This window comes from Parus major, chromosome 1A (assembly GCF_001522545.3).
Source record: "Parus major isolate Abel chromosome 1A, Parus_major1.1, whole genome shotgun sequence".
Taxonomy (NCBI): domain Eukaryota; kingdom Metazoa; phylum Chordata; class Aves; order Passeriformes; family Paridae; genus Parus; species Parus major.
Genome location: NC_031773.1, coordinates 13,538,132 through 13,563,406, shown reverse-complemented (window position 1 = coordinate 13,563,406; position 25,275 = coordinate 13,538,132). Strand labels below are relative to the sequence as shown.

Genomic DNA, 25,275 nt, shown 5'->3' with positions numbered 1-25,275 from the left:
TCCAGAACATCTGCTAGAAAACTCAGGGAAAAGAATAAAAAGAGCCTGGAGTAGGAAAATTTCCATTCCTATACCCATTTCTCTGTCTTCTTGTGGTGTGTCCTGCAGCAGGCTCTAATGCACAAAACAGAGATGGTAAGAAAAACAGCAGCCATAGAGAACAAAGGCATCCATGCCAGCCTGACTGCCACAGCCTCCCCATCCCACTGCCCACCCAACCCACCACAGCCCCTCATACACAACTCAAGAGCACAGCACACTCACCTAGAAGCACTATTATAAGTTACATTAATTTACCCCTTCTTTCAGCTCACAACCAATTTTCCCTCGATGTTCTCTTTCACAGCTGAAGGTTTTGATCACAGCCTGTCTCTGCCCCGCAGTTTGCTTTTGCTGCCTTGTCCACAGAGCAAGTACCTGCCCCAACTGAGCCTTCCTGCCCACTGAAATGTCTCATCCCACCTTCTGCTCTACCATAAAGCAGCAACCCCTTACTCCTGCAATGCCAGGGCTGGCTATAGTCTTGCCTTGTCCTTTTTCTAATCAGAAATCTTTTGTGAAATACAGCCAGGAACACAGTAGTGAAGTGTCATTGTAACTCAAGAGATTTTCTAGCAACTTCTTGTCAATGCTGTGTGATTCTGGCTTGCAGGTGACATGGACAGAGATGGTCAGTTCTGTTAAAAACCCAGATCTGTGTTTCCTCTTTAGCCATAAAACCATCACCAGAGCAATATCCGTTCGCATGCTTTCCCCACCTCTAGGGGCTGGCACCAGCTTCCCACAACACTGGGGTGAGGCTCAAGGGCCACAGGGGACACTGCCAGCCAGGCACAGCACTCCAGGTCTCAGAGGCAGGCATGGTGACCAGGCACCTCTCCCTAGGGGAGCAGGGCAGCAGCATTACACAACCCAAGCCATGCTGGCTGGAAGTGGGGAAGAGTTTTTGGCCAGACAGACCCTGGTCTGCAAATGGTATGCTATGAACACACCTTATGAACGTTAAAACTGTCTTCCCCTGGGCTCGCTCTCTTCACCATCGTGGAAGAGAGCAAAGGATAAAAATACATAATTTTGACCATTTTTCCTAACCCAAAAAATGCTATGACATCCCCCTTTCAGAAAATACACACCACATTAACATCTGGGCTTCTGTTTCCCTTGGGACATCCATTCCTCCCATTTTCAGAATCCTATACTCACTTTTGCATAATGCAAATAAATGTGATCAAAAAGTCCCTGCAATAAATTATTATTTTCTCCAAGACTCTCCTGCACATGCTGGTTAAGGTGCTGACAACACAAGGTACCAAGGTCAGTAGTACTGTTCCGACTACCAAACCCACTGTGGGGAGAAAGCAAACAGCAGGAGGGTCAACTGATCCTGCATTCACTCTGCAATGCAGCACCTCACATCTGCAAGCTGATCATAAATTTTCTTCCATTAGCAACCAGCCCTCACACAAGCTTTTTTTAGATAAAACAACATGAATATGCCACACAAAGATTTAAGACACATCCAGCCACTTGGCTCTTTTATGTGAGAATAGAAAGTAACATTTAAAGTTCTGCCACAGAAAGTCAACTGAAATCAGTCTCTCCCACCAGTACAGTCTGTTCCACACAGATAAGAAACAAGTGTTAGGAAAAGCCCAAAGCAGAACCAGTCTGAGCAGAAGTAGGAAAGAAACCTCAGAAGGAAACAACAAAGAGAAATGAGAACCAAAGAGTTTCTCAAGTTGCTGGAGTTTTAATCAATGTTAAAAAAACAAAGCACAAAAGAGAAAACCCCAAACCTGGCTGTCATCCCCAAGGACCTGGCTTCCTTGAACTTTTTTCTCAATAGCCAAATTCAACAAGTCTTTCCTTATTTCCCACATTTTATTTACTATTTCATTTCTTTTTAGGAAGCCCTTCACTTTGCATAGCAAATCAGCTGTGTTATTAACACTATGCTCATCAACAAAGTCCAAGTGCCCTATAAAGTATATTAATGGAAGTCAGTAAAATCTGACAATGCCACAGAGATTTTTATTTTTCTCTAATTAGTCCTCTTAATTAAAATATTAATTCCATGGTGAGTAAAGCCAGGATCAGCATCATCTTCTAACATATTAAATCAGTTTTGCTGAGAAGGAATCATATTAATAATTTTTTACACTGGTGGAGTAACTGTTCAACCACAGGTGTACACCAGTAGTTCAGCAGTAACATGATGTTCCGTCTCTCAATTCACCATTTGCATTAATAACATTCTTTCTCAGTAGCATATTTACAATACAATATTGCTCTTCATTTAATTTACAAAAAACTTAATGAATAGCAAGGATTAATTCTGCAGATCCTGTCTCATCACCTTCTGCAGCAATACGATTCAGATTCCCTGAAGCCACCTACACCCAGCTCTACACTCCCCGCCTGGCCTAGCAGACCTCCCAGCTGCCCTGAACTGGCAGCTTCTGGCCCCCTTCTCCCTTCCCCTCTCCATTTCCAGGACATGGATGTTCCCATGGCTCCCACATGAGCATCACAGCTACAACAAAGATTCCATCAAAGCAATTTCTTTACCAAGAAAAAGCCATAGAAAGATTTCCTTATCTTTTTACTAGGGAGTCCTGCTTTTTATCAAAACTACAGTCAAATGCCTTACTTAAAGGGTTTCTGATTCAAAAGTTCAAAAGCTGTGCAGGCTGGAGCGCATCCTTGGAGTCCTTGGGCACTTCCACACCAATGCCAGAAGTGACACTCTCACTGGTGGCACAGTGGCTGTGTGGAAACAGAAGAACTCCACTGTTCCACGTTTCTTCCACTAAGGAATGGTGAGGCTGCAGAATGGCAGTGCTTGTGACCAACATCATGGCTTGGGCTCCACCTTACTCTCACGTTCCCCTCTTCAGGATTTCCTAGGATTGCTCCCCAGCTGTATGAAAGGTGTCTTAGCCCTCAACCCCAGCATTATAAAAGAAGAAGAAAAGCCAATACACCATTTGCACACTTAAGAGAAACTCCAGCTCAGTTACTGTGCCTCTGTGGCTGCTGCCAGCCCTTCCACACCCACTTCTACTCTTTTCTCCTTGGGGCCTGCAGCCTTCCTGGGCATCACTAAGATGCTTCAGTGGTCACGGGCAGACACCACAAAGATGTTCAGCTTGACCATGAATACTGTATTGGCAGCAACACTCCTTCACTCTCCAGAAGATCATCCACCTCCACTGGTCTCACAATTTCCTATGTCTCCATGTGCACTCAAAGACAAAAAATTACACAAATTGTTTTGTTGGAGGTTTTCTTTTTTTTTGTAAAGGCTTCATTTTTTTGTTGCCCATCATCACTGTCTCAGCATATTGCACAATGGTTTCTTTATTATAAAAAAGTCTGTATCAGGCAGGAAGAAAAAAAATTTTCTCAGGAGGCTAATGTGTACTATTGTCTGTAATTAGAGGTAAGTGGTTGTTTGTGTGGCCATCAGGAAGTGGGACCTGGTGAAACAAAAACAAGGTGTTATTAATGGCTCAACCAGAAACAGAACATCCACCCTCCCTCCTCAAAAAAACACACTTCTTTATTCTTGCACATTTCCTGGATGCCTTTACCTGGTCTCTCATAGATATATTACACAAATTCGGTTGCTTTCTTTCCTCTCTCCCCACTCTCATACTTGGCCAAATGGCAAACTTCAACTAAATCTGAGACAAAGGCAGAGGTCTCAAAGGCTATCTACAGGCTTAAATGGGAAATGTAAAAGTAATATACAATCAAGTAGTTGCTAGAGAAGCAATCCTTGTATTGCCTAATGAAGGGAGTAGCTTGGCAGTAGCCTGCAGAGCAATAATGAGCACCACTGAACCCCTGCAGCACACAGTGCTGCTTCTTCAGTGTGCAGGCCAAGCAAAAGGATATGTGAAACCAAAACCAGGACAGGGAGACTGACCAGGCCTGGGAAACATATGAATATGTTATATATGTTTTATGAAGCAATATGAAAATAAGAATATAGCAAGGACAATGAAGGGAACATAGGACATCTAAGAGACTCAGCTGCATTAATTCAGTTTGTCAGAGAACTCTGCTTATTTACATTTTAGATTTTCCAACTACTTTTAAAAGCTGTTGAATCTATGCTAATATGCATGTCAAAGGGAGGGTTTATTGCAAATATCTCAAATTCTCCTGGGACCAAGTCCCAAGGTTGTCCTTGTCATCCATGCTCTGCTGTATCACTTAGGGAAATACTTAGAGGAAGTTTTCCTTACCGATGTGGATTTGTAAGAGCCCAGTCTGAAGCGGCAAAAAATAATTTCTGCTACAAATCTTCCAAAGCCATGTAAAATTCCTGCAATGTCAAACAAGATTTAAACTGTCACCAGGAGTAAAAATGTATTATTTATGGAAGCATTGCAACAAAGCAATGCACCATACTTAGGACACAGTGGAGTAAACCTATACATAAAACACTGGGAAATTAACATGAAGAAATGAAATATCAGGGGCAGGGCAGGGGAGAATCCCAACATTCTGAAATGCATCAAGAAAGCAAAGCTACCAAGCAAATGAAATTCCCTCTGCAAGCTTTCATGGGTGAAAATAACACTGTGTGGGACCGAAATATCTACTTTGAAAAGCAGCTCTTAGTTTGAAGCCTCTTTACTGGGCTCTCTTCCAATGAGAGCCAAGGAAAGAAATAACTAGTAATCCAGATACCCTATTATATCTTGACCAGTAAGCAAATTGTGCCTTTTCAACTTTATTTTCTTTGATGAAGCAAATCCAGCAGTTCATTGACAAGGAAAATCTTCACAATTACTTCAGATGGAAATTTTGTCTCAACTTTTGTTATTGATTAATTACTGGATCCCAACAATAGGAAATACACAGAATATCAGTATTTGTGTGTGTACATACAAATACATAGATATCTATATATCTATGGACAGATGTGGCCTTGCTTTTCCAGAAGTAAATAAACTTTGCTATAGTTACCAAAAAGGAAGCAACAGGCCCTCAGAACACCAGAAATGCCATATTGGGACACCAAAACTGAGTAGCTTTTATGGCACATTTCAATGCACACAAATGCACACTTTGTCTTAAACCTGTTAAGAGGACTCCCTGTAACTTATGCATAGCAATCACCATGATAAGAAAAAAAAGTGATAGAACTTAAGAAGGAAGACCCTGATAGTCACCTGTAGTTGAAAAAATTCCACCAATAATGCCACAGAGCCTCACTAAGAACTGCCAAAAAGGCATGTGTTCTTCTGTCACTGTCACCATAAGTGAACTGATGTCATATTTCATGAATATTCCTGACACCCCATGGCTGCCAGCCGCATGGTTAATTACTCTTTCCTGAAAGAAAAGACAGAAACACCTGTTAGTCACACTTTTTATTACTCACAAGAAAATCAGTCTTACAAGATGGGATGACAAAGAGTTATTTAATCAGAGTTCACAATGAACAGAAGACTGGAGAGTATCAAGGTCACTTTGACCAATACCTTCTAAAAGTTAAATATAATGAAGTAAAAAATTACTTTCTGGGTCACTGATCTACTGTGCTACTTATCAATATTCACTATTGTACTTTGGTACTGTTCTCTCAAGACTCTCACATGGTCCTTCAAACAGGGTTTTTCTAACTGGATTTGTGTTGGGACCTGTGAAGATAATGCTACAGTCTTGGCTTAGCCTGTGAACTCAGGGAGTGCGCTGGTGTAATACTTGCCACAGCTCTTCCTACTTTATCAGCCACTATGAATTACTTAACTTGGTGTGAGACCTTAATGAGATTTATGCTGTTGAACGGCCTTAGCAATGGCAGAATCCCCAGAGGATTTATATAAATCATAGAATACCAGGTTGGAAGACACCCCAAGGAACACCTGGTCCAACCTTTCTTGGCAAAAGCCTCTTTTCAAACTTTTTGTCAGTTGCATCATATCAGACAACAGTCACACAGCAAGAAATACACCTGACTAAATAAACACCCCAAGCTCACTATGACCACCAGGCACCTCAGTCCTAATCTGAGAAATTTTTAGTTTCTTTTCATTTGCAAAATTCTTAAACCCAAAGACACCAAAGAGGAGATTGTAGCTGCTATAAATACCTGCTTTTTAAAAATGGTTTCAAGAGAGATCATACCTCAAAACAAAAGTTTGCTATCATTTTGTTGTTACTGAAAGGTGTTAATAAATGCACTGCCAGGTAAGTCTGGCTGAAAATATCTAAGGACAGCAGAAAAGATCATAATGAACTCAAGACAAACTCAGCTATCCCTAAGCTAGTAAGAACTGAGAAAAGCAATATATCACAAATCCATTTCTCTGTTTTAACAGTTTGTACTCAAAAAACATGCAGAATACCATTTTGGAAAACGCAGGTTAAGCAACTTCTTCAGTTAGCTAACATTATGAAAAACTACACTGCTTTTTATGGTAGCACATCAAAATTTAAAGGATGCCAAAATAATGCATCAGTAGTGACAACAGGTCCCAAAAGCTTTGCAATGGGTAAAACAAAACATAAAACAAACCAGTAGAAACTGCTTTCCATATTTCAAAGCACGACAACTGTCAGTATTTGGAGATGAGTGATACAACTCATTCTAGTCATACTAAAAAGGAAGAGAAGACTGAAGGTAGTTAAGCAGAACCTTGCCACTGGCAAAGGACAAAACTGTACTTTTGTTTGCTTTTCCTCTGTTATTTCCCTAAGCTTTACTAGTCTTTTGAGGTCAAATAGTGTAAAAAGAATATGAAGTTAAACACACAAAACTCCACCCATAAAAGAAATAAAATTATTTTCTTGCCAACCATTTTGATCTGCTTCCAGCTTCTAGTGCTGCAGACAATTTAACTTTTGATTGTTAAAATCTGCTAAAAATTAGTAATCTTGCATCAGATAGCTCAGTGAAGCCTTGCTAGAATTAAATCTTCTTTACATAAATAACTACAGTATCTCAACCATCAAGAGTAGTGGAGAAGATTCAGCCCACACCTCTCAAACTCTGCTTCCCCATGTGCCCAACACCAGCAATTAAACCTCACTGCATTCAAGTTTAAGTAATGGCTGCCAGACCCCTTTTTCATGTCTGCATATGTGCCTACTCTTTCAAAATAAATGTACTAAGGTGTTCAGTGAATAGCTGCTCTTTGTAACCTCTCCCAGCTCATCCAATAGGAGTGTTTGGCTCCCTAAGATTAAACACAAATAAGCTTTGGAGGCAACAAGGTTGTCTGCTGAGGCAGCGATAGTAAACAAGTACATAATGGACACTTTATCTCAATCATTCATTATTCTTTTCTCAAGCAACCTGTGCTTGTAGCAACTTTCATAAAAATACATCCCCACAAAAAACTGAAGAGCTAACTTAGACTGGACAGTTGATGCAAAGAACCACTATTACACAGGAACAGAGAAAAACTGATGGAAAAAAAACCCAAGATTAAAAAAAAAAGGAACAATAAGATAAGCTGTTGACTGACATACAATAGTTTAAGGAATGCCTTAGTTGCTGCAGATTGTGCAGGGAAAACACAAAGCAGATTGCTAAACCAGCAGGAGGTCGAAGTATACTTCATTATGAAATTCTTCTTCCTCCTCTCTTCAGTCCAGCTTTCGTAAGTTTTGGAGCAAACCCTTCCCTTCAGCGGCCTGGCATATCCAAGGCCACTTTGTGTCTTGAACACCAAGTCATCACCTCTATCCTAGTTTCCCTAGCCCAGTATTTTTCAGAAGCACAACATGGAATTATGAGGAAGTAAAAAATTCTCCCCTGGAGAACACCACAAGCTCTAATACAGTGAACTGCCATCCTACTAACACCCACGTTTTCTTTCAACCCAAGGCTTTCTTCTCACCTCTCACTTTATCTGTCTTTTTTAATTAAACTTTTCAGAAAGGTTTGTTTCTTTGACTTTTGAATAAAAGATGAAACAGAGTTCAGTATCTGAAAATAAGACGTAGTCAGTACACCCAAGGCCTTTTTCCTATTCACAGCAGTCTTTAAATTAGTACTTTGTGATATATACTATGCTGCATTAACTACCTTTGTTATGGACTCAGAATTAAAAGCCTCTCAAAACCCAGAAGTAGAAGCTCTCTAGTCTTGAGAGAAATTAAGTTTGGTGGTTCAACAAAGGTTAAACAAGACAACTGAGATCAGTTTTTCATATAAACTACCCATTTCTGCTTCTTACACTCCAACTCAACCAAGTTAAGGATATTCCAGTGAGCTGCTTCTTGGTTTGCTTCCCACATGGATAAAAAGCTAAAGGTGAATTAAATATTTGTAAAGCTAAACACTAGGTTACAGACCTAAAATTTGGAGGATTTCATCACCATTACTATTACCATCCAATGAAGTGGTAATTACTGTCTATCATTAATTCTAATATCAGACTCCAGATCTACAGATGCAAAACATTAATAGAAGAAGCTTAGATGTGTCACCAAGCATATATATGTATTTTACCCATCACTGTTATATGATTTACAGATAATAGAATGTTCTACAAAGAGTCTCTTCATGCTAGACAACTTTTCAAAACCATGCTACTATTTTCACATTTCAACTTTTGTGTTCAATCACTTAGATTTTTTTATCTTCATTTTTTTTTCTTTCTTCTACTTACCCTTTCTGTCACAGAAAATTGGTGAGTTTCTGCTGAAATTTTGTATGTATGGAGTTTGGTTGGCACAACTGTGATAAAATATTGGAACATCTGATTGTCTAGAAGGAAAAAAAAAAAAATCTTACTGTTGAATCAGGAACAGAGTTAAAGGCCATCTGTGATATTGACAAATAAATCAAAGAAATAATAAATCAGCTAAGCCATTTGCACTAGGGACATTCTTCAAGGAATGCCAGCACTGCCAAATCTACTTCAGCACCATCTGCACAAAGCTATTTTCCATGGAAAAGACATATGTCCCATTTATACTCAGAAATTTAAAACTTTCCCATGTAATGAAAAGACTCATTAAGGTCAGGCCACTCAAAGCTTCACATAGGTAGTGTTTTCCAGGGCTCTAGAGCAACTTTCACACTGTCACATGTTTCATGATATACACAAATCTCAGGTTTGAATAGATTTCAGCCACGGAATTGTATGCACAGCGCTGGAAGCCCTTCTAAACTGGTTACAGATTCACTCTCAATTACATTTCCAGAGTATTCTTCTAGTGCCATCAGCATGCTCATGCATTTGACTGCTCTTTGTGCAATTCCCTAAGGGAACAAACACCAATAGACTGAAGCAATTTATTTCAACTACACTAAACCATTCTGGCTGTAAGAGCCAAGGAACTGACTGACTTTGAGACAACAGTGGTTGTAGAAGGTTCTGGGGTTCACTCTCACAGGGAATGCCAGAGGTGAGATGAGGCAGATTACTACTCTCATTTATTTATACATGAGGAAACGAAGTGCTACACAAACCCATCCTGTTTCACCACAAAACACACTGTGGATGGGACAAACCAAATACAGGAATAGAATCTAAGACTCCTGGTGCTGTTTTTTAAACCAAATCAGGCTTATTTTTCCCCAGTATGAATCAGATCTATGATTCTCCACTATAACATACTGCTGCAATATGGTCAGACATAGTGTAACTTCAACAAAACAAACCTGGAAAAAAACGCAAATCGCCTCTAAGGAAGGACAGAACAGCAATGCATATATTAGAAAGAAATGCCCATTTAAGATGTCATGTAGATAACTGAAGAGGACACTGCTCATTACCAAATTTAGCCTGACATGCTGCTTGATTTATGAAAAACGATAATACTTTAAATGTAACTATTGGGAAACTCAACAAAACAAGATTTTTTTTAAGCACACAACACTTACGATCTGATGCAATTTTTTCTGTTCCATCCAATGGATTAATAATTCCTGGAATAAGTTCTCCAAATGACAAATGATCTATTCTATGGGAGAAGTTGTAGGCTGAAAGACAATACAGAGAAATTAAGCATTTTTAAACTATGAGAGTCTGTACTTAGCCAAAATTATGCATCCATTTCTGACACTGGAATATTCTAATTAGTGCATTTATTAAACACCACCATCATTGGATCTACTACGTACACTTCAAAGAAAACTCAAATCCAAAACATTTAACAAAAAAGTTATATTTTTCTAGAAAAGAGCTTCTAAACCAAATTTTAACTATATTTGAATCAACAGTGGAGCTCAAAAGAGTTATAATTTTGTAACAGAGAATTTCTAGTTGGCCAAATGCTTACATTATTCTACAGCTCATGTTCTTGTAAGCAATTGCATTAAAAAGACTAAGATTTAGTAAATCAAACGTACAGAAAAAGTATAAGGCAGCTGCAAAGTTATTATACTGCTTATTTTGCAGATACTTAAGATGTATAAATTAATTAAAGTTGTGTTAACAAATTCATGGGCTGACATTTGGAGGCTTAACCAACTCTAACTGGTTTAATCAAATTAATTTTGCACAGTAAGTCACGTTTGCCTCACATTAAGTTAAGTCAGCAATACACATTTAGTATCTAGATTCATAATCCAAAAATTAAGTTTCTAAGGAAAAAAGTCAGCAATTTTTAACCTTTTAGAAAGGTCTTCAAGGAAAGAGCTAATTTGGACTGAAATACAGGGTGTGCATTATATGGTGTCTAAGTTACAACACAGAACATCTGAGATCCCAGAGTTACCATTACTACAGAAACAACCTAAAAATAATCCTAATAGTGTTAAATGTATGAAAACAAATTGTTATCGAGTCCAATCATTGCAAAGAATATTCTTCACTTTTTTCTTTTTTTTTTTTGCAATGCAATTGCACAGCTAGAACATCTTTAAAGCAGCAACCTAAGATAAACCTAACATGAACTAGGAGACAGCAGTCTGATTGAAGCGAATCATGTTGGTATGGAGATGACAGAAAGAACTTACACTCATGGCTTACAAGGGCTGCCAAGTGTGCATGGCCTCGAGGGTGTGGTATTGCCCTGAAAAAAGCAACAAATGTTTTATGAATCCACACAGGACTATGTAGAAAAATTACCTTTCCTCCTCTATTTCAATAAATACTTTATAAAGTATGTAATATCCACATATGTATAACACAACATATATATGCTTAAATAAACATAACATATACATATATATCTATTTTATAAATTGGTATATATTGTGTATATCTATATAAAACCCAAATATTACATTGTTATTACTGTCAAGTACAGACAGACTGAACAGTAAGGTCAGGAATCTTGGACTCACAAAATCCCTCTTACACAAAACTAGTGTCTTGCATTTTTAGAAATACCAAAACCACATCAAGTCACTATGATTTTGGAAGAGTCACCAAGTCCTAATAAATGAAAAGCTGCAGAACTGCTCAAGTGACTAATAAAAGTTTGACCTTATTTATCCTATGAGTAAGCAAGTTAACTGCACTCTGTATTTGCTCTTTTACAAAGCAATTTTCAAGAGTTTCCATCCTGTAAAACACTGAAATTCATAATGAATTTCAGTGTTTTACAGGATGCACTGCATGGTTTTGGTAATGTATGAAGAAAATTAACAGTGCAAGAATTACATGTTAAAAAACACCAAGCCTGAGTACAGGAAGGTCAATAAAACCCAGTCATTAATTGAAGCATAAAAGCACACACACATAACATACATGCGCTATATAGAATGTAGAAGTCAAGGGATTTTTTTATTCTCAAGAATTGGACAGAACATACTTGCCCACAGTTATGTGAAAGTTCCCTGCCACTTTATTGACATAGAGATGACCATGAATTCTGCATGCATCTGGCGACCGTAATGAATTATCTTCCCTGTTTAAATAAAATAACATTGAAAGTACTTGAGAATATTCACTGTCTAGCAGAAATAACAGCAGTACAGTTAGATCTCTTTTGCCTAGCATAAAGATACAGTATTATCATCTATCTGTCCTTAATGTGTTCTGGAATCACACCAGATATAGTGGAAGGTAGGGAAGCTAGTGAAGGTCAGTCTGATAAAACCAATGAGCTTTCATTCATACTTCTATTCAAAAATCTGGCCTACAAGACTGGCTTATATCTGAACATGCAAACAGAAAACATTAGACCATAAGTATATCTTCCCCAGGGACTTTTATTTTCCTTCTTCCTTCTACCAAAAATTGCTTGGAAAATTTAAATGCTACAATGAACAGAACCAAATGCATTTTGGTCACAAAAACAACACTGTAGCAAGAAGATATTTCAACTTTATTTTTCACAAAAGCTTCCACTCCTCCTCACTCATGTTGTGATGTTCACAAAAAAATCTGTTTCCAAAATTTGCTCTTTAGAGGGAGATGAAAACCAAATTTTTTTTCAACACATCTCAAGCATAAATACCATTTCAAATACTGCACTAACAAGCAACACAGAGGCACAGAAGGACTTAATTAATCTGAAGACATAAAGCAAATGAGAAAAAAAAAAGATTTTTTGAGCCATCTTTAAGCTTGCCTTAGGAAGGAAGAATATATCTGATCCTCAGACAGGAAGATTACAACACAAGAAATGTGTATATCAGCTTTGGTGTTTGGTTTTATTCAGTACTTTTTTTGTTTAGTGCTTTTTCTAAGTGGAGAAAATTTCAGCTTTCATCTAGAAAGTGCTTTTTCCTTGGGGGGGGAAAAAATAAAATCACATAGCATCTAGATTCAGCAGACCAGACATTCTATGCACTAATCTCTTAACACATCTGAGTAGCTGGAATTAAGTGAAAATAGCAAGGCTTCTTCATACAATCTTAACAGTGCTATCTTAGACTTATCTATCTTAGGAATTTACTAACAAAACACATTGGTATGCAAAGGTTGATTCTTGTAAAATTATGAAGCATTACAACACAGGTAATAGCAGCACTGCTTTTAAAAGCTGCTGGACAGAAAGGTAGTTTTAAAAAAAAGACTCTTGTTTAGCATTGCTCTGGCATTACTAATTCCCATTAGGAAGGAGGCAACAGACCAAATGGAATATAAAGGTGTGTGTATATATTTACTTGTGTCTGCACATGTATGTGTAAGCACACACACAAAACCTGGAAACCTTCTCCAGTTTGGAAACCTCAAAAGTTTTCATAAAACAACAGCTCTCCAAAGGAAGTATCAAGTACACTATTTTAAAATTCATTAAAAAGCAGTGAGATCTTGTCTTACAAGCTTGTCTTCTAGGGGTGGTGTGGAATCAAAATCACAATAAAATGTTAAGTCTAATTCATAGGGTTGAAAATCACAGTTTTTCTTACCGTGGTGGCAGTGCTGTAGAAGCACTTTTAAATGCACTTTTGAATATCACATCTTGAAGAGAGTGTTCTTCCTGCAGCCTACTCTGAATTAGTTGCAGCATCCTAAAGATTAGAGACAAGCATGAATGCAACAGTAAAACAAAATCTAGCTTCACAGTTCATTACTGGCTTCATTTGCAGGTTGCAAATCAAGAACTTAGCAAAGCTGATGACAGTAATTAAGCATTAAACTTTGGGAATAGTATTTTATACAGAATTTAAAGCTCAGGTGTTCACAGCAGTGTGTTATCTAAATACCAAAACTAGCCAGACCCCCAAATAAGTTTCAATACTATTACAAGACTATCACTATATTGGGCACACACAACACCAAGCTATTAAAGTGATAAACACTGTGTCAATTAAGTTATAGGATTTTTTGCAAGAATGTGCCAATCTGTTACAATGGCTCAGCTTTGACATTTAGATATCTATTTTACACATTTGATTCCATGATTTTAACTTGTGCTACTAAGCATTCACTTGGAAACAGAAGCTGAGCGAGTCCATACATCTTGCTTGCAACTTGGAACAGCATGACCCCATTGAACAGGTAAGTCCAAAGCAAATTTTCTTTTTCCATACCAGAGATCTTAAATAATGAGGAAAGCAAAGTAACTTAGCATTTTTTTGTAGATTTGCATTCTTAAATTACAAGCAGGAGTTGTTAGACCCAGGACATAGTTATGTCATGTAGCTCTGGTGTACTTCGAAGTCACTTTCAGTACAGATAATACAAACCATGCCTCCCAGTTCTTTACCTCTGCAATTCTTTTTGTTGTGGGGTGAGTTCAAATGGTACCTGAAACAAAAATAACACATCTAATAAAACACACAGAAAGTATCCCTTCCATGAAACCCAGAAGAGAATTGGGGGTGTGGGTATAAAGTTATAATCAACTTCACACTTGGCACCACAGAGTAGTTTATGAAAGGACTTTGCAGTCCTTAGTTCAAGTATAAAAATTTCTGTCCCTTCCCACGCAGAACTGCAAAGGAGCAATCTTTGAAAGACAAAGGTCCAGGTGCAGATTGCTTATTTCTATGCTGATCCCACATGAAGCACTAAAGACAAGCTACCAGACCTGCTGTACTTCATCAGCATTAGAGGATCACTAGTAACATCTGTTCACCAAGTTCAAACATAAATATTAGTTAACACAAATGTACTCAGTAAATTCAATTGCAATTAATGCTCAAATGTACCCAGAAGCTATGGCCAAAAGAGATCAACTACAGAATGTTTCTCTAAGAGGTTGGTGGAGAAAAAAAAAAACCACAAGCAAACAAACCAGCCCAGTAGTACTTTGCACCAAGAGGAATTAAATTTTTAAATAAAAAGGAAAGAATCAACTTACTGGTTCATAGATTAAGCCATCTGCAGAGGCAACCATTGTTTCTGCTAAATCCAGAACATCAGCCCCCACATCTATTTTAAACAAGGAAAAATATTAAGTCACACAGATGATCAAGGACAAGCTAAAAAAATTCAAGTTGAAATGAAGTTTTACAGTACAGTGATAAACTTCAGTCTATATTCTTGTTCCTTCAACCTATTTAACCTTCAACATCAGGTGATGGACACTGACCAAAAACTCTTCAAATGTGCAGTATTTTCTCACTGATTTAACACCTACAGAGAAATTGTATGAACCACACATACAAGCTTTCTAGTATCTGCAATGTATCAATATTTTCTCCTGTTTTACAAGCAGTGACCAGAGACCAAGACTACTCAAAATAGAGGATAAAAGTTTATTTGCAAAAAAAAAACACAACCAAAAAAAACCCCAACCAAAAAGCCACAGATCTACCATACAATTAATGCAAGGATTAAACTAGCCAAAAGTAGTGAATCCTGAAAATTTTCTTGCATTCCTGGTAGAAGTAGTATTCTCTCTTCTCAGTCCAGGACAATTAAGACTGAACACAAATAAAGGTTCATTACCTAAATGATGTCAAAATAATATTAAGAATTGCCTTTATAGGGAAGGCATACCTCTTACATTCACAAGGAAGATGAAATTATGCTATGGTTTCAGCGCTGTTAAACAGTAGACCAGCTTAATATAAACCAAGTTCGTAAATAAATACCAATTTTTATAAATTCCTGCTGCTGAGGTGAGTCTCACAATGAGCTTTTAAAATATTTCAGTGAAAAGGAGACCAAACAACAGATCCTGTTCCTGCTGATAGACAAAGCAAGGTTCTGCAATGTGTGAATGAGACGGCACAGATATTCTCTTTACATTTCTTACTAATTCCTTCAATGAGTCATATGCCATCAAGATCACTATATGCCATTAAGATCAGAAAAAGTTAAACTGGTAAAATATTCTGAACAATATCCAACTATATTGTGAGCAAGTGTGCTCTCTGAAGAGGCTTTAAAGTGTTTAAAAACTTCAATTGTTGGAATACTTACACTGACACCTCATGGCAACTGTAATATCAATATTGATCCTTAATTTACTGGAAAGAGAAAAAAAGGCAAAAATCCATTAAGTGACATTGAGTACAAGTATCAAGAAAAAAATCTCAGACTACTTGCAGAAATACAGCCAGGTACCAAAATTTATACCAATAAATATAAAGCTGTTTAAAATTTGGGTGAAGCAACATGGATTTTTAGAGCACATTAAACCATTTTTTAACTTAAGAGATAACCTCCATCACACCAAAAGTCTGATTGTGTGGCATTCCCCAATATTCTGGGCATTTCCTATTGGTTTTCATGTTAGTTTCAAGAATGTCATTTGAACTATTAAGAAATAAACCCCCTCACTATAGTCACAGGGTTCTGTTCTCAGGGAGCTTCCTCTGGGACTTAGCTGACCACAAGCAAATCACAAAAGCAAGGGATTCAACACTGGCTCAGCTGGGGTCAGACAGGGTCAATAGAGAGGAGAAAAGCAGTTAAAATTATACCAGCCTCCACTGGTTAAAACTGTCAAGAACCACAGGCTGAGTGATCAGCCCACAATCAAACTGGGGAATCAGTAGTAGGACATACCCAAATCCCTCTTAACTGATGGACTACCCTTCCCGTGTGATAGCTTCACTTGGGATATAACCTACTTTAACAAAGACCCAGATGTGAAATTACAGCTGTCTGATTGGATTTACTAGCATTTGAGTTTTTGATGCATCTCCTTTACATTTTTCCTTTTTTTTTTTCATTACAGAAACCTTCATTATTTCTCATGTACAAGACATTCAATTAATAAATGTATCTTTAGCTTGTTACCACAGCAACTACCCAAACAGATTTTAAAATTATTTCAGTTTAGTTTCAGTTAGTTCAGTTCATGGGTGCCTGGCAATGGGCCATTGTCAAACCACAACACAGACTCATGACATTTAAAGATGTTCAGGGCGCAGAATCTGCATTAACTTCACAGGGACACATGGGTGCCTGACCAGTTCTGGAAGAAAGGCAAACAATCCTGACAGACACATGAAACCATCAGCAAACAAATTTCAGGGGGACTGTATTCGGAGACAAAATCAGTGACAACCTCTAATAATGCAGTCAAAGTTCTGAGCACTTCAGGTTCACCTCCAGTAGCACAAAGTATAATGGCAAGATACTAAGTGTATGAACCAGAGAAAGCCTCCAGCCCAAGTTGGGGGGTTTACCTACTGATGCAGAGTTACATCTTACAATGTTCTCTGAATTGTTAGCAAGTAATTCCTAAGGGAGCTCTTTCAGTAAGAAACCTATACTATTGTGACTTCCTCATAGCAGAAATCTCAATTTATCTTCTTCATAGATTACATAGAAGAAAAAGCTCCAAAACAATCAACAGGTGAAAAATCAAATCTATGTAGTATTTAATTTGTAATTTCAATTATAAATTGCTTTCAAGTCACATGAACATTTTAAATCTATTCTTTCCTGAAATGCAGGCAACTAACATTTTAAAAAGAATTTTAACAAATAATGTTACCTAGTAAAATCCTTGTCTACTTCATATTCATATTTCATCCATGTATCCCGGTACACCATGAACTCCATTATAGTCAGGAAAGCTATTGTTGTAAATGCTATCAGAGAAACTGGTCAGAGGAAAAAAAAAGTAGACATTGAGACTGTGAGAAATATTATTCAGAAATATATTTATATTAATTATTAGAAATATAAGCAGAACAGAATTCAAACAATTCCAGAAGTTGAGCACTACCAGTACAACACTGGTATCTTTGATTTATAAATCCAAAACTGCTATTAGACAAGTTGTTTTCACAATGATAGTATTTGTTTTTAGACAGGAGTGGAAAATAGTAAGTCCTACCTTTGCATCAAGAAAGTACTTTTTAAGTACAGTCAAATACTGGAATGATTAGGAGGTTGTGAAATTCCTGTATAGAAAATTTAAGAACAGGCTATATCCTCCTCCACATATAAAATGCACACAAATCACTGTCAGGGATGGTCTAGGAAAACTCAGTCCTAACTTCCAACATGAAAGAAGAAGGTAGTGCATCTTGAAATCCCTTCAAGCCTCCACTTGTCTAGATGTCAGTTTTTTATAAGATTTTTTTTATATCAAGTCTTAGACTCAAGAAGCTAGGAGACAAGAGAAATCATATGCATTATAATGCTTGTGTATAGCTACACATAGCCATATATGTCATATTGTCATGACTCCCACCCCAGTATTTCAAACAATTCTTCCTCTGGCAACAAGCAACACACAGCTATCCATTCTGCCAATAAGTGAAGAACTTGAAATTATTTTTAGGATGAAAACTAACTGGTATATTTTAGTGGTACATGTGCTTCACTTATCTCCAAGGCAGCCTACTCATCACACTTGCAAAGTTGTACAATGCAAGGAGAAGATCTCCCTGCTGCACAGTCAGAAACACAGTAACAGATGCACAGAAGCACCTGCTATGCCCCTTTTATTAAATCATAGCCTTTATAAGCTGGAAAATACTTCAGTTATAGAGCATAGTAGCAATTTGAACAGCTTATTTGCACTGTAGGTTTTTAATTTACATTCTGTGGAATAGCTCTGTGGAATCCGTGAAGGGCAACTTGAGAAAAAAATCAGCTCATTGTTGACAGGCTTCAACTCACTACACAGAGATCCAGAAGCCAGGGAGCAGAGAGCCCCTGGGGATCAGGAAAGGAGCTATTGACTATTGCATAGATCAGCAATGTTTCCAGTTCTAGCTTTCAGCTGACACTATGTAGCAATCACACACGTGAAACCCTTCATGCCAACTGCACAAATCAATTAATCACTCTGGCTGTTCACTTCCTTTTGGAACCAGTAGGCCAGACTCACCCTGGCTATGCAGCAATAGGAAAGCTGGAGATAAGACTATCCAGAGCCATACAAACACCATTAGAACCACAGCTGCTTTCTGGATACTTCTGAGAAATTGTATGTGTTGATCTGAACAGAAAAATAAAGTCTTGTAGATTTTCCCTCCTGAAGGGTCTCACAGCCACAGAGCTGGAGTTTGAGCCTGTTTGAGTAACCAGGACTTATTTTGCAAAGGGTTTGAAGGCTGTGAAAGCCAGAGAATAGAGTCTTGGTATGTTTTAGATCCTTATCACATCAGAAAGTAAGTCTGACACTTTGATCATGAATGAAACACAAATACTATATTGTCAGTTATAAGGTTACTGGAATAAAACCAAAGAATGTTAAAGTAACTTCTGGTGCTGAGAAATCCTTAAGGCACCATTCACCTAAGCAAAGGTCTCATGAAGGATAGTACTACTACAAAAAAAAGGATTCTTTAAGCATTTGGTGGTTTTATGAAAATTACAACAAAGAAACAACACCCTTGTTTCCTCAGAAACTGAGACTAACAAAGAATTATTTAAACACTTCTCACATATTATTTTATATACAATAATCCTTTAATTATTAACAGTCCACTTGAGGAAACAGCAAAGTAATATAGAACTTTCTGATATTTTCTTCTACACTATAAGTGGCATAACAACTTCAAAGGCTTATCTGTAGGTTGCAATTGCTTCCTGAACTTTTTATTCAATTGAGTTTCAGGCGTAATCACACACATGAGAGAGATTTTTGTCCTCCACTTCTAAGTGCTAGCTGTTTCCTATCTGCAAGTAATTCTAAGAGTCCAAGAGATTAAGTCACTATTTTCAGATCAGGCTACCTCTAACTCAGCTCAACTTAAAGACACAATTTTATGATAAGATATGTAAAGAAAGGTCATTTTTACAGCTCTAGCTTTTTCAGAGAACCTCAAGTGACTAATATGAACAGTACAAGCACATGTCCTGGATTAAAGTGTTTAGTCCTTCAAGGGGCTTTCTTAACTCTTAAAATCCAGTGCGCCTTCAAGAGAAAAGCTTTAGAAAACTGCTCTTCATCCTGATGTTCAATTTGCCTGTCTCTGAAGAATATTTTTCTACTTTTGCAAAAGCATAGTGTTGAATCCCACTATCATTTCAGGTCATGCTCACTCAGTCTCACCCTACCCGACACCAAGAAAAGAGCTTGGTGAGACAACAAATGAGAAAGTTTTGTTACAAGCTTGGCACAGTGCAGTTCCAGTTGCAACTGGTTAGTTTTTATTTCGAACCTTTACATTGGGTTGAGTCTCCCCAGTTTTATACAAAATCTCCCTTCAGATGAGTGACAGATGCATCTGTTTGGATAAGATACTATGTCTTTACTTGAAGGGGATGAGCTCAGTCAATCCACCCAAGAATTCAAGAAACCAGTTGTAGCTACTTTCAGGTAAACACAGATGCCTGTCTTCCTCATGCTAAAGTTTCTATCAATATCAGCATGTCAAACAGGCCTACCTGTGCCTCCGCTTGCTGAAGTCTCCACATAGCTTTCAGGAACCTTTGGAAAGGCATCCAATTCTTTCATCAAATTCAAGGTCTTCTTCCGATTCAGTCGCCTCATCTTCAGCACGCTCCTCCACCTCCTCCTTCATATACTCCCTCTAATTTGAGAATAAATCATTATGATTAAAAGACACAGGCAATATTGCTCAAACTGACTGGCTTTAACATAATGCAATAACAAGGACATTCAAACCCCAGAAATACGTTTTCAAGAAACACATGCTAGACAACTGGATGGTCACTCTTGCTTCAGAAAACTGTTAAGACTGGCCTGGACACCACTGCCTACAGTCCAGCAACAAACAGCACATTCACCATTTAATTAGTATGCTCAATTTCTTTCTCAATTAAGTTCTTACTTGTAGTGAATATATTGCATTTTAAATTTTAAAAAATATCAAACTCAGTCCTGAAGAAAATTTTCTAAACAAACCTGACAGCGCAGAGAAGTCACTGACTGAAGAGAAAATATCTAATAGGCTGCATAAACTTTAGAGGACATCAGATTGCTCTCCACATTTGGCTATTGGGGGCACATAGTACATCCTAAAGGAAAAAAAAGGTGCATTTCACATTTTTACAGGTATAGAATATTATGATCATAAAATGACTATTTTTTCCTCTATAAAAATACCTTCCAAAGCAAGTTGTGGGTCGAATCCTAACTCCATCCTTCAGAATAATTTCTGTACATGATATGATCTCTGCTTAAAGTCATGTTAAGCAGCAGGATGCTGAGAAAAGCAGGTTGCCCTGGAAATACTGTCTTAAACCATTTCCAAATCATGCAAATATGCTCACAGCCTGGTCCTGCCAATAGACTGCAAGTTTTAACAAGTTGACACTGTTGTTTTTCTTCTAGGGGACTGCTGAACATAACCCTGAATTTCTGAAGCTATGAAAACAATCATGCACTTACTGTATTCTGAGAACATGTCACCTTATTGTTCCCTATTTAAACACTATAAGGTGGGCAAGTTAACCTATACTGCCAACACATGAGACAGTTCTCATCATCATCTTGATGATGGAAAAAACTGAACTCATCTACCCTGTTTCAAGAGAACATCAAGTCTCTGGGACATTCTAGTGAAATTACTCAAGATCTATTGCCTGCTCTGCCCCTTCCTGGTGCTGAGCAGGCTTTGTACCATGCAATAAAAAAGCAATAGGCTCTACTGGAAATTAAAGTTCACACAAGAAAAATCATCTATGCCTGCAACATTCTCATTAAACGAATTGACTTCGGACACACTCTGCCCTTGGTCAGGCTGCAGAGATCAACAAAATGATACTGTGTGTTTAGCAGAGGATTCAAATAAACACCAGTTGAGTGGTCAGAGGAGATAAGTGCTGGAGCAGGCTTTCGGTTACACAGCATAAAAAAAATAATCAGGAAGCAAGGTTCTGTCCTTACTACATCAAATAACAGTTTTAAAGAATAAACTCACAGTAGCTCAAGGAAAAGCTGGAACACTTCAGTGCACAGATATGGCAAAGCAGCTGCTTAGACACAGCTGAAGTCATAACATTCGTTAGCACGGAGGAAACACCAACAGGGCTTGCCTGTTATCCTACACATAAAGCAATGAAGCTAACATACCACCCTTTCATTTTCTGCGTATCTTCCCTGCTATCACGTGTAAGAGCACACCGTAAAGAGGCACAAGATAAACACAGGGAATTTGAGAGCACATTGCTAAAAAACTTTCTAAATCACCCTGCATCAGTAAGTATGTGGATTTTTATAATCCAGCTAGAAATATGCAATCTGTTCATTGGTTTCTTTAATCCCACACAGACTCACTCACTTTCAGCTACAAACCCAGATGGAGACCTGATCCCTGCCCCCTGCCCATCTCCACACAGGTACTACTACAGACACACCAAAAAATCTGGAGTCCATAGCTCCATGAAAGTAAGGTACTGTGAATCCAAGAGCCAATTGCCTTAAGAAACTATTATTATTATTCACGATAAATAAGGGACAAAGCACAGCACAAATGCCACTCGAGACCAGAGGTCCGCTAGAAGCCATGGCAACTCCGACCTAGTTGAGGGGCTCAGGCAGTTTTCGCTTCCTCAGATAACTTGGCAGCGAAGCCGCTACCGGCGCGTCCCAACACCCGCTCCCACGGGCGAGGAGCGGCCCCACGCCTGAAACCCCCTGCCGGGGACTCGGGCCCGGCTTCACGCCGAAAGAGGCCCCGGCCGCTAGCTCGGAGCCCACACACCTGTGCGGGCCGCGGGCGCTCCCCGCCGCCGCCACGCACCGGGTAGCCGCGGGACGGGACAGGCCGCGCCCCCGCTCCCCCGTCGCCCTCCCCTACCTCTCGCTTCTGCCGCCGCTGCCCAGCGCCGCGGGCGAGGCCAGACGGGAGAGACGAGCCGCAACGCGCTGCCCGGCGCCCGCCCCGCTGAGCATGGCACCGCCGGCCGGGGCGGGCTCCCTCCGCCGCCGACGCCCGGCGGGAGCCGCGGGCCGACGGGAGCGGCGGAGCGCCCCGCCCGCCCCTGCGCGCATGCTCGCAGCGCCTCGGGCATGCGCCGGCTGCCGCGGCCCGGGGCGGGCTGGGACGAGCAGGAGCAGGGGCACATGGCCAGGGCGAGGGCCGTATTCCCCGGGCCGCCGAACTGCCGGCCTGTGCCCGGCAGCGCAGCCGGGAGCAGCCCCGGTCTGAGCCTCCGGAGCCGCAGGCAGTGCGGCCCCACGCCCCTCGCAGGGCGCCCTGCACAGCCTCACAGCTGGTCCCGCAGGCGCTTGGGCTCCCGGGCATGGCAGTCCCGCTGCGACAGAAGGGACGTGCTGCTCCGGAGCATCTGTGACCGTGCGAGGTTCTGAGTGATCGTTTAAAGCAGTGGATGCCAAGTACCTTCCAAAACAAACCGATGAAGGGCTGTCACGGGGGTTGCAGTATTAATACTGGTTTGGACACTATGGATATAGAAGCAGACAGCGTTTGAAAAGAGGCAGCATCTTGGTTAACTACGAAAGACAAGGCTTTAAGACAGTGACTTATGGTACTAAGGAAGGAAAGATTTTAAGCTCACAAGCCAGTCTTCAGACTTGAAGAAAGTAAGAGGGCTTATGTATACCCAAAGTCTCAGTCCTTTGCCCTGCGCTGGTGGAGTTAACTAATAGGCACTGTCTCACCACAAGCTTTCTGCCTTAGTAACTGCAGCATTAGTTTATTTGCAGATTTTTCCTTACAATCCTTTCAAATCTCATCATGCTACTGTCACTCTGCCCACAGGTAGCTGACCCAACCTAGACACCTTACAGCCAAAAAGGGAGCTCTCCCAGTAGTAGTACTCCCAGGGAATACCAACATCTTTGAAGACATCAAAACGATTCAAGAAAAATTGCTCAATGTAAGGTTTTTAAAGAAAAAATATATACCAGACATCTATTGTCATAGACCTGAAAAAAAAAAGAGACTGAAGAGTCCAGTATTTTTGATAATGAGTCAAACAAAATCCACACCCTAGAAACACAGATAGTGGTGAATTCCACAGCATTAATTCAGATTTTCTCTTTTTAATGGTTTAGAGGAAAAAGTAGATCCATGACAAAAGAGTTTCAATAGCATGCCAAAGTACACACAATTTGAATGAAACAACTCTTTGGGTATAGCATTTGAGAATAAAAGGAGTTTGAAATAAGAAGGGAACACAAACAGATTCGGAGTACCTTTTGCTTTTTAGTGATAGGTAGGAAGGAAACAAACATGCCAGTGGTTCTCAATGAATTGTGATCAGTGTGTTTCCATCATTTTAGCAACTGTAATAACAGCTGGATCAGACAGTCAAAAAGAAAAAAGGGGAGGGGAGAAGTATGATATTACAAGAGATAAATAACCAGGCTAAAAATATGTATATCTGAGCATTTGTTCCCTCATCTCAAAAAGAGCAGGGAGCTTTAGCTCCAGCACATCAAGCTCTTTGACATGCCTAAGTGCTAGGGTATAATTCAGCAGACATGGATTTTTCTGGCTAAGCCCTATTTTCCCTTGAAATGCTCTCAGCATTGAGGCTTGGAAGGAGAAACTGATAGATCTGGTTATTTGCTATGCAGCAGAGATGCTCAACAGATGTTTTCACAGGCAAGCAATCTCATCTGCTCACAGACAAACATGGGTTCAGCCTCAGTGCTCAACATCACATTGAGATGCCTCTTACAGAGAAGTGGCACGGAACAAAACTGCTTGCAGCTTTGCATCACTATAGTCTTATAAATAAGACTTCATATAAGACTTCCAACTACAGATATCCCCATGAGATATCTCCGTGAAATTTTGAGGGAAAACACAGGAAAAAAAAAATCTGAATTTAGGAAAAACAGAGAAAATTTATATAGTGATAACACTGTCCATTACACTAACACTATGTATTTGACTACACTGGGCTGAAGAGAGACAACAGTGATTGCACCGCACCCATCAAGTACCAGACTACTCAAATTCAAACCATGCTCCTTTCCTTATGCCCGTGTGTTTCCTGCTCTCCTGATCACACCTAAGTCGTGACAGCCTACAAGTATCTGCCAAATAACCTCAGCGAGCCCGATTAGGAGGAAGAAATCTAGCTGCCAGTTGCAAACCATGCAGGGGGGCAAACGGGCTGTCCCTCAGCTGCTGCTGTATGCATTTGTTTCAGTTCATTATGTAACAGGATCCCAAAGCACCCCGAGACTTAAATGTAGCCACCTATGCAAAAATAAAACTATCTTCCAAAAAACCACAGCACTTCTTAACACTGGTGATTTATGAAGTCCCTTGATGTGTGCAAAGGGAGGAAATCACGTCTCATATAGAACAGTTTAGAAATTCTTCAAAGCCCAGGAGTAAGGGCTATGAAGAACATTGATATCAAAGACAGTGACAAAGAGGACGGTAGTAGACCAAACAAGAGAAACAAATGTACACATGCACAGCTATCGCCCACCTGCGTTTCAACACACTTCAGCATTAGTTAAAAAGCTGGAAGCCGTACGCAGGATATACAAACTAAAATAAAAACCTGTAAAGCATGTCGAGACTAAACACATGCCCCCATCGTTTACTGCTGCTACAGTCGCCTGCACAGGTGGTTCATGAGAGCTGAAAAA

At 39.3% G+C, this 25,275-nt stretch overlaps 1 protein-coding gene across 3 annotated transcripts; it reads right to left on the bottom strand.

The window, feature by feature from the left end:
* Positions 1–1,727: 1,727 nt before the first annotated feature.
* Positions 1,728–22,630, bottom strand: ERGIC2 (ERGIC and golgi 2). 3 transcript variants are annotated; one of them, XM_015627085.3, is made up of 14 exons: positions 22,499–22,629; positions 20,121–20,266; positions 17,269–17,377; positions 15,744–15,790; positions 14,677–14,747; positions 14,080–14,120; positions 13,280–13,381; positions 11,734–11,829; positions 10,934–10,989; positions 9,857–9,955; positions 8,637–8,734; positions 5,187–5,349; positions 4,254–4,333; positions 1,728–3,479 (listed from the first exon to the last, which is right to left on the bottom strand). In XM_015627085.3, exons 2-14 carry the CDS (start codon positions 20,224–20,226, stop codon positions 3,414–3,416), a joined length of 1,134 nt encoding a protein of 377 aa, XP_015482571.1. In that variant the 5' UTR covers positions 20,227–20,266; positions 22,499–22,629; the 3' UTR covers positions 1,728–3,413. The 3 variants fall into 3 exon arrangements, with proteins under 3 accessions (XP_015482571.1, XP_015482572.1, XP_015482574.1); XM_015627086.3 differs by lacking the exon at positions 22,499–22,629 and adding an exon at positions 20,602–20,703; XM_015627088.3 differs by lacking the exon at positions 11,734–11,829 and having other exon boundaries at positions 22,499–22,630.
* Between the last annotated feature and the right edge of the window lie 2,645 nt (positions 22,631–25,275).

What these genes read in the sequence shown, in the direction of transcription:
- ERGIC2 (XM_015627085.3), bottom strand. Translation starts at nt 20,226, where the DNA reads ATGAGGCGACTGAATCGGAAGAAGACCTTGAATTTGATGAAAGAATTG. An exon ending in TTCAGCAAGCGGAGGCACAG is followed by an intron (nt 17,378 to 20,120) that starts GTAGGCCTGTTT and finishes TCCTCTGACCAG; the next exon opens with TTTCTCTGATAGCATTTACA. An exon ending in TGGAATTTTTTCAACTACAG is followed by an intron (nt 4,334 to 5,186) that starts GTGACTATCAGG and finishes TTGACATTGCAG; the next exon opens with GAATTTTACATGGCTTTGGA.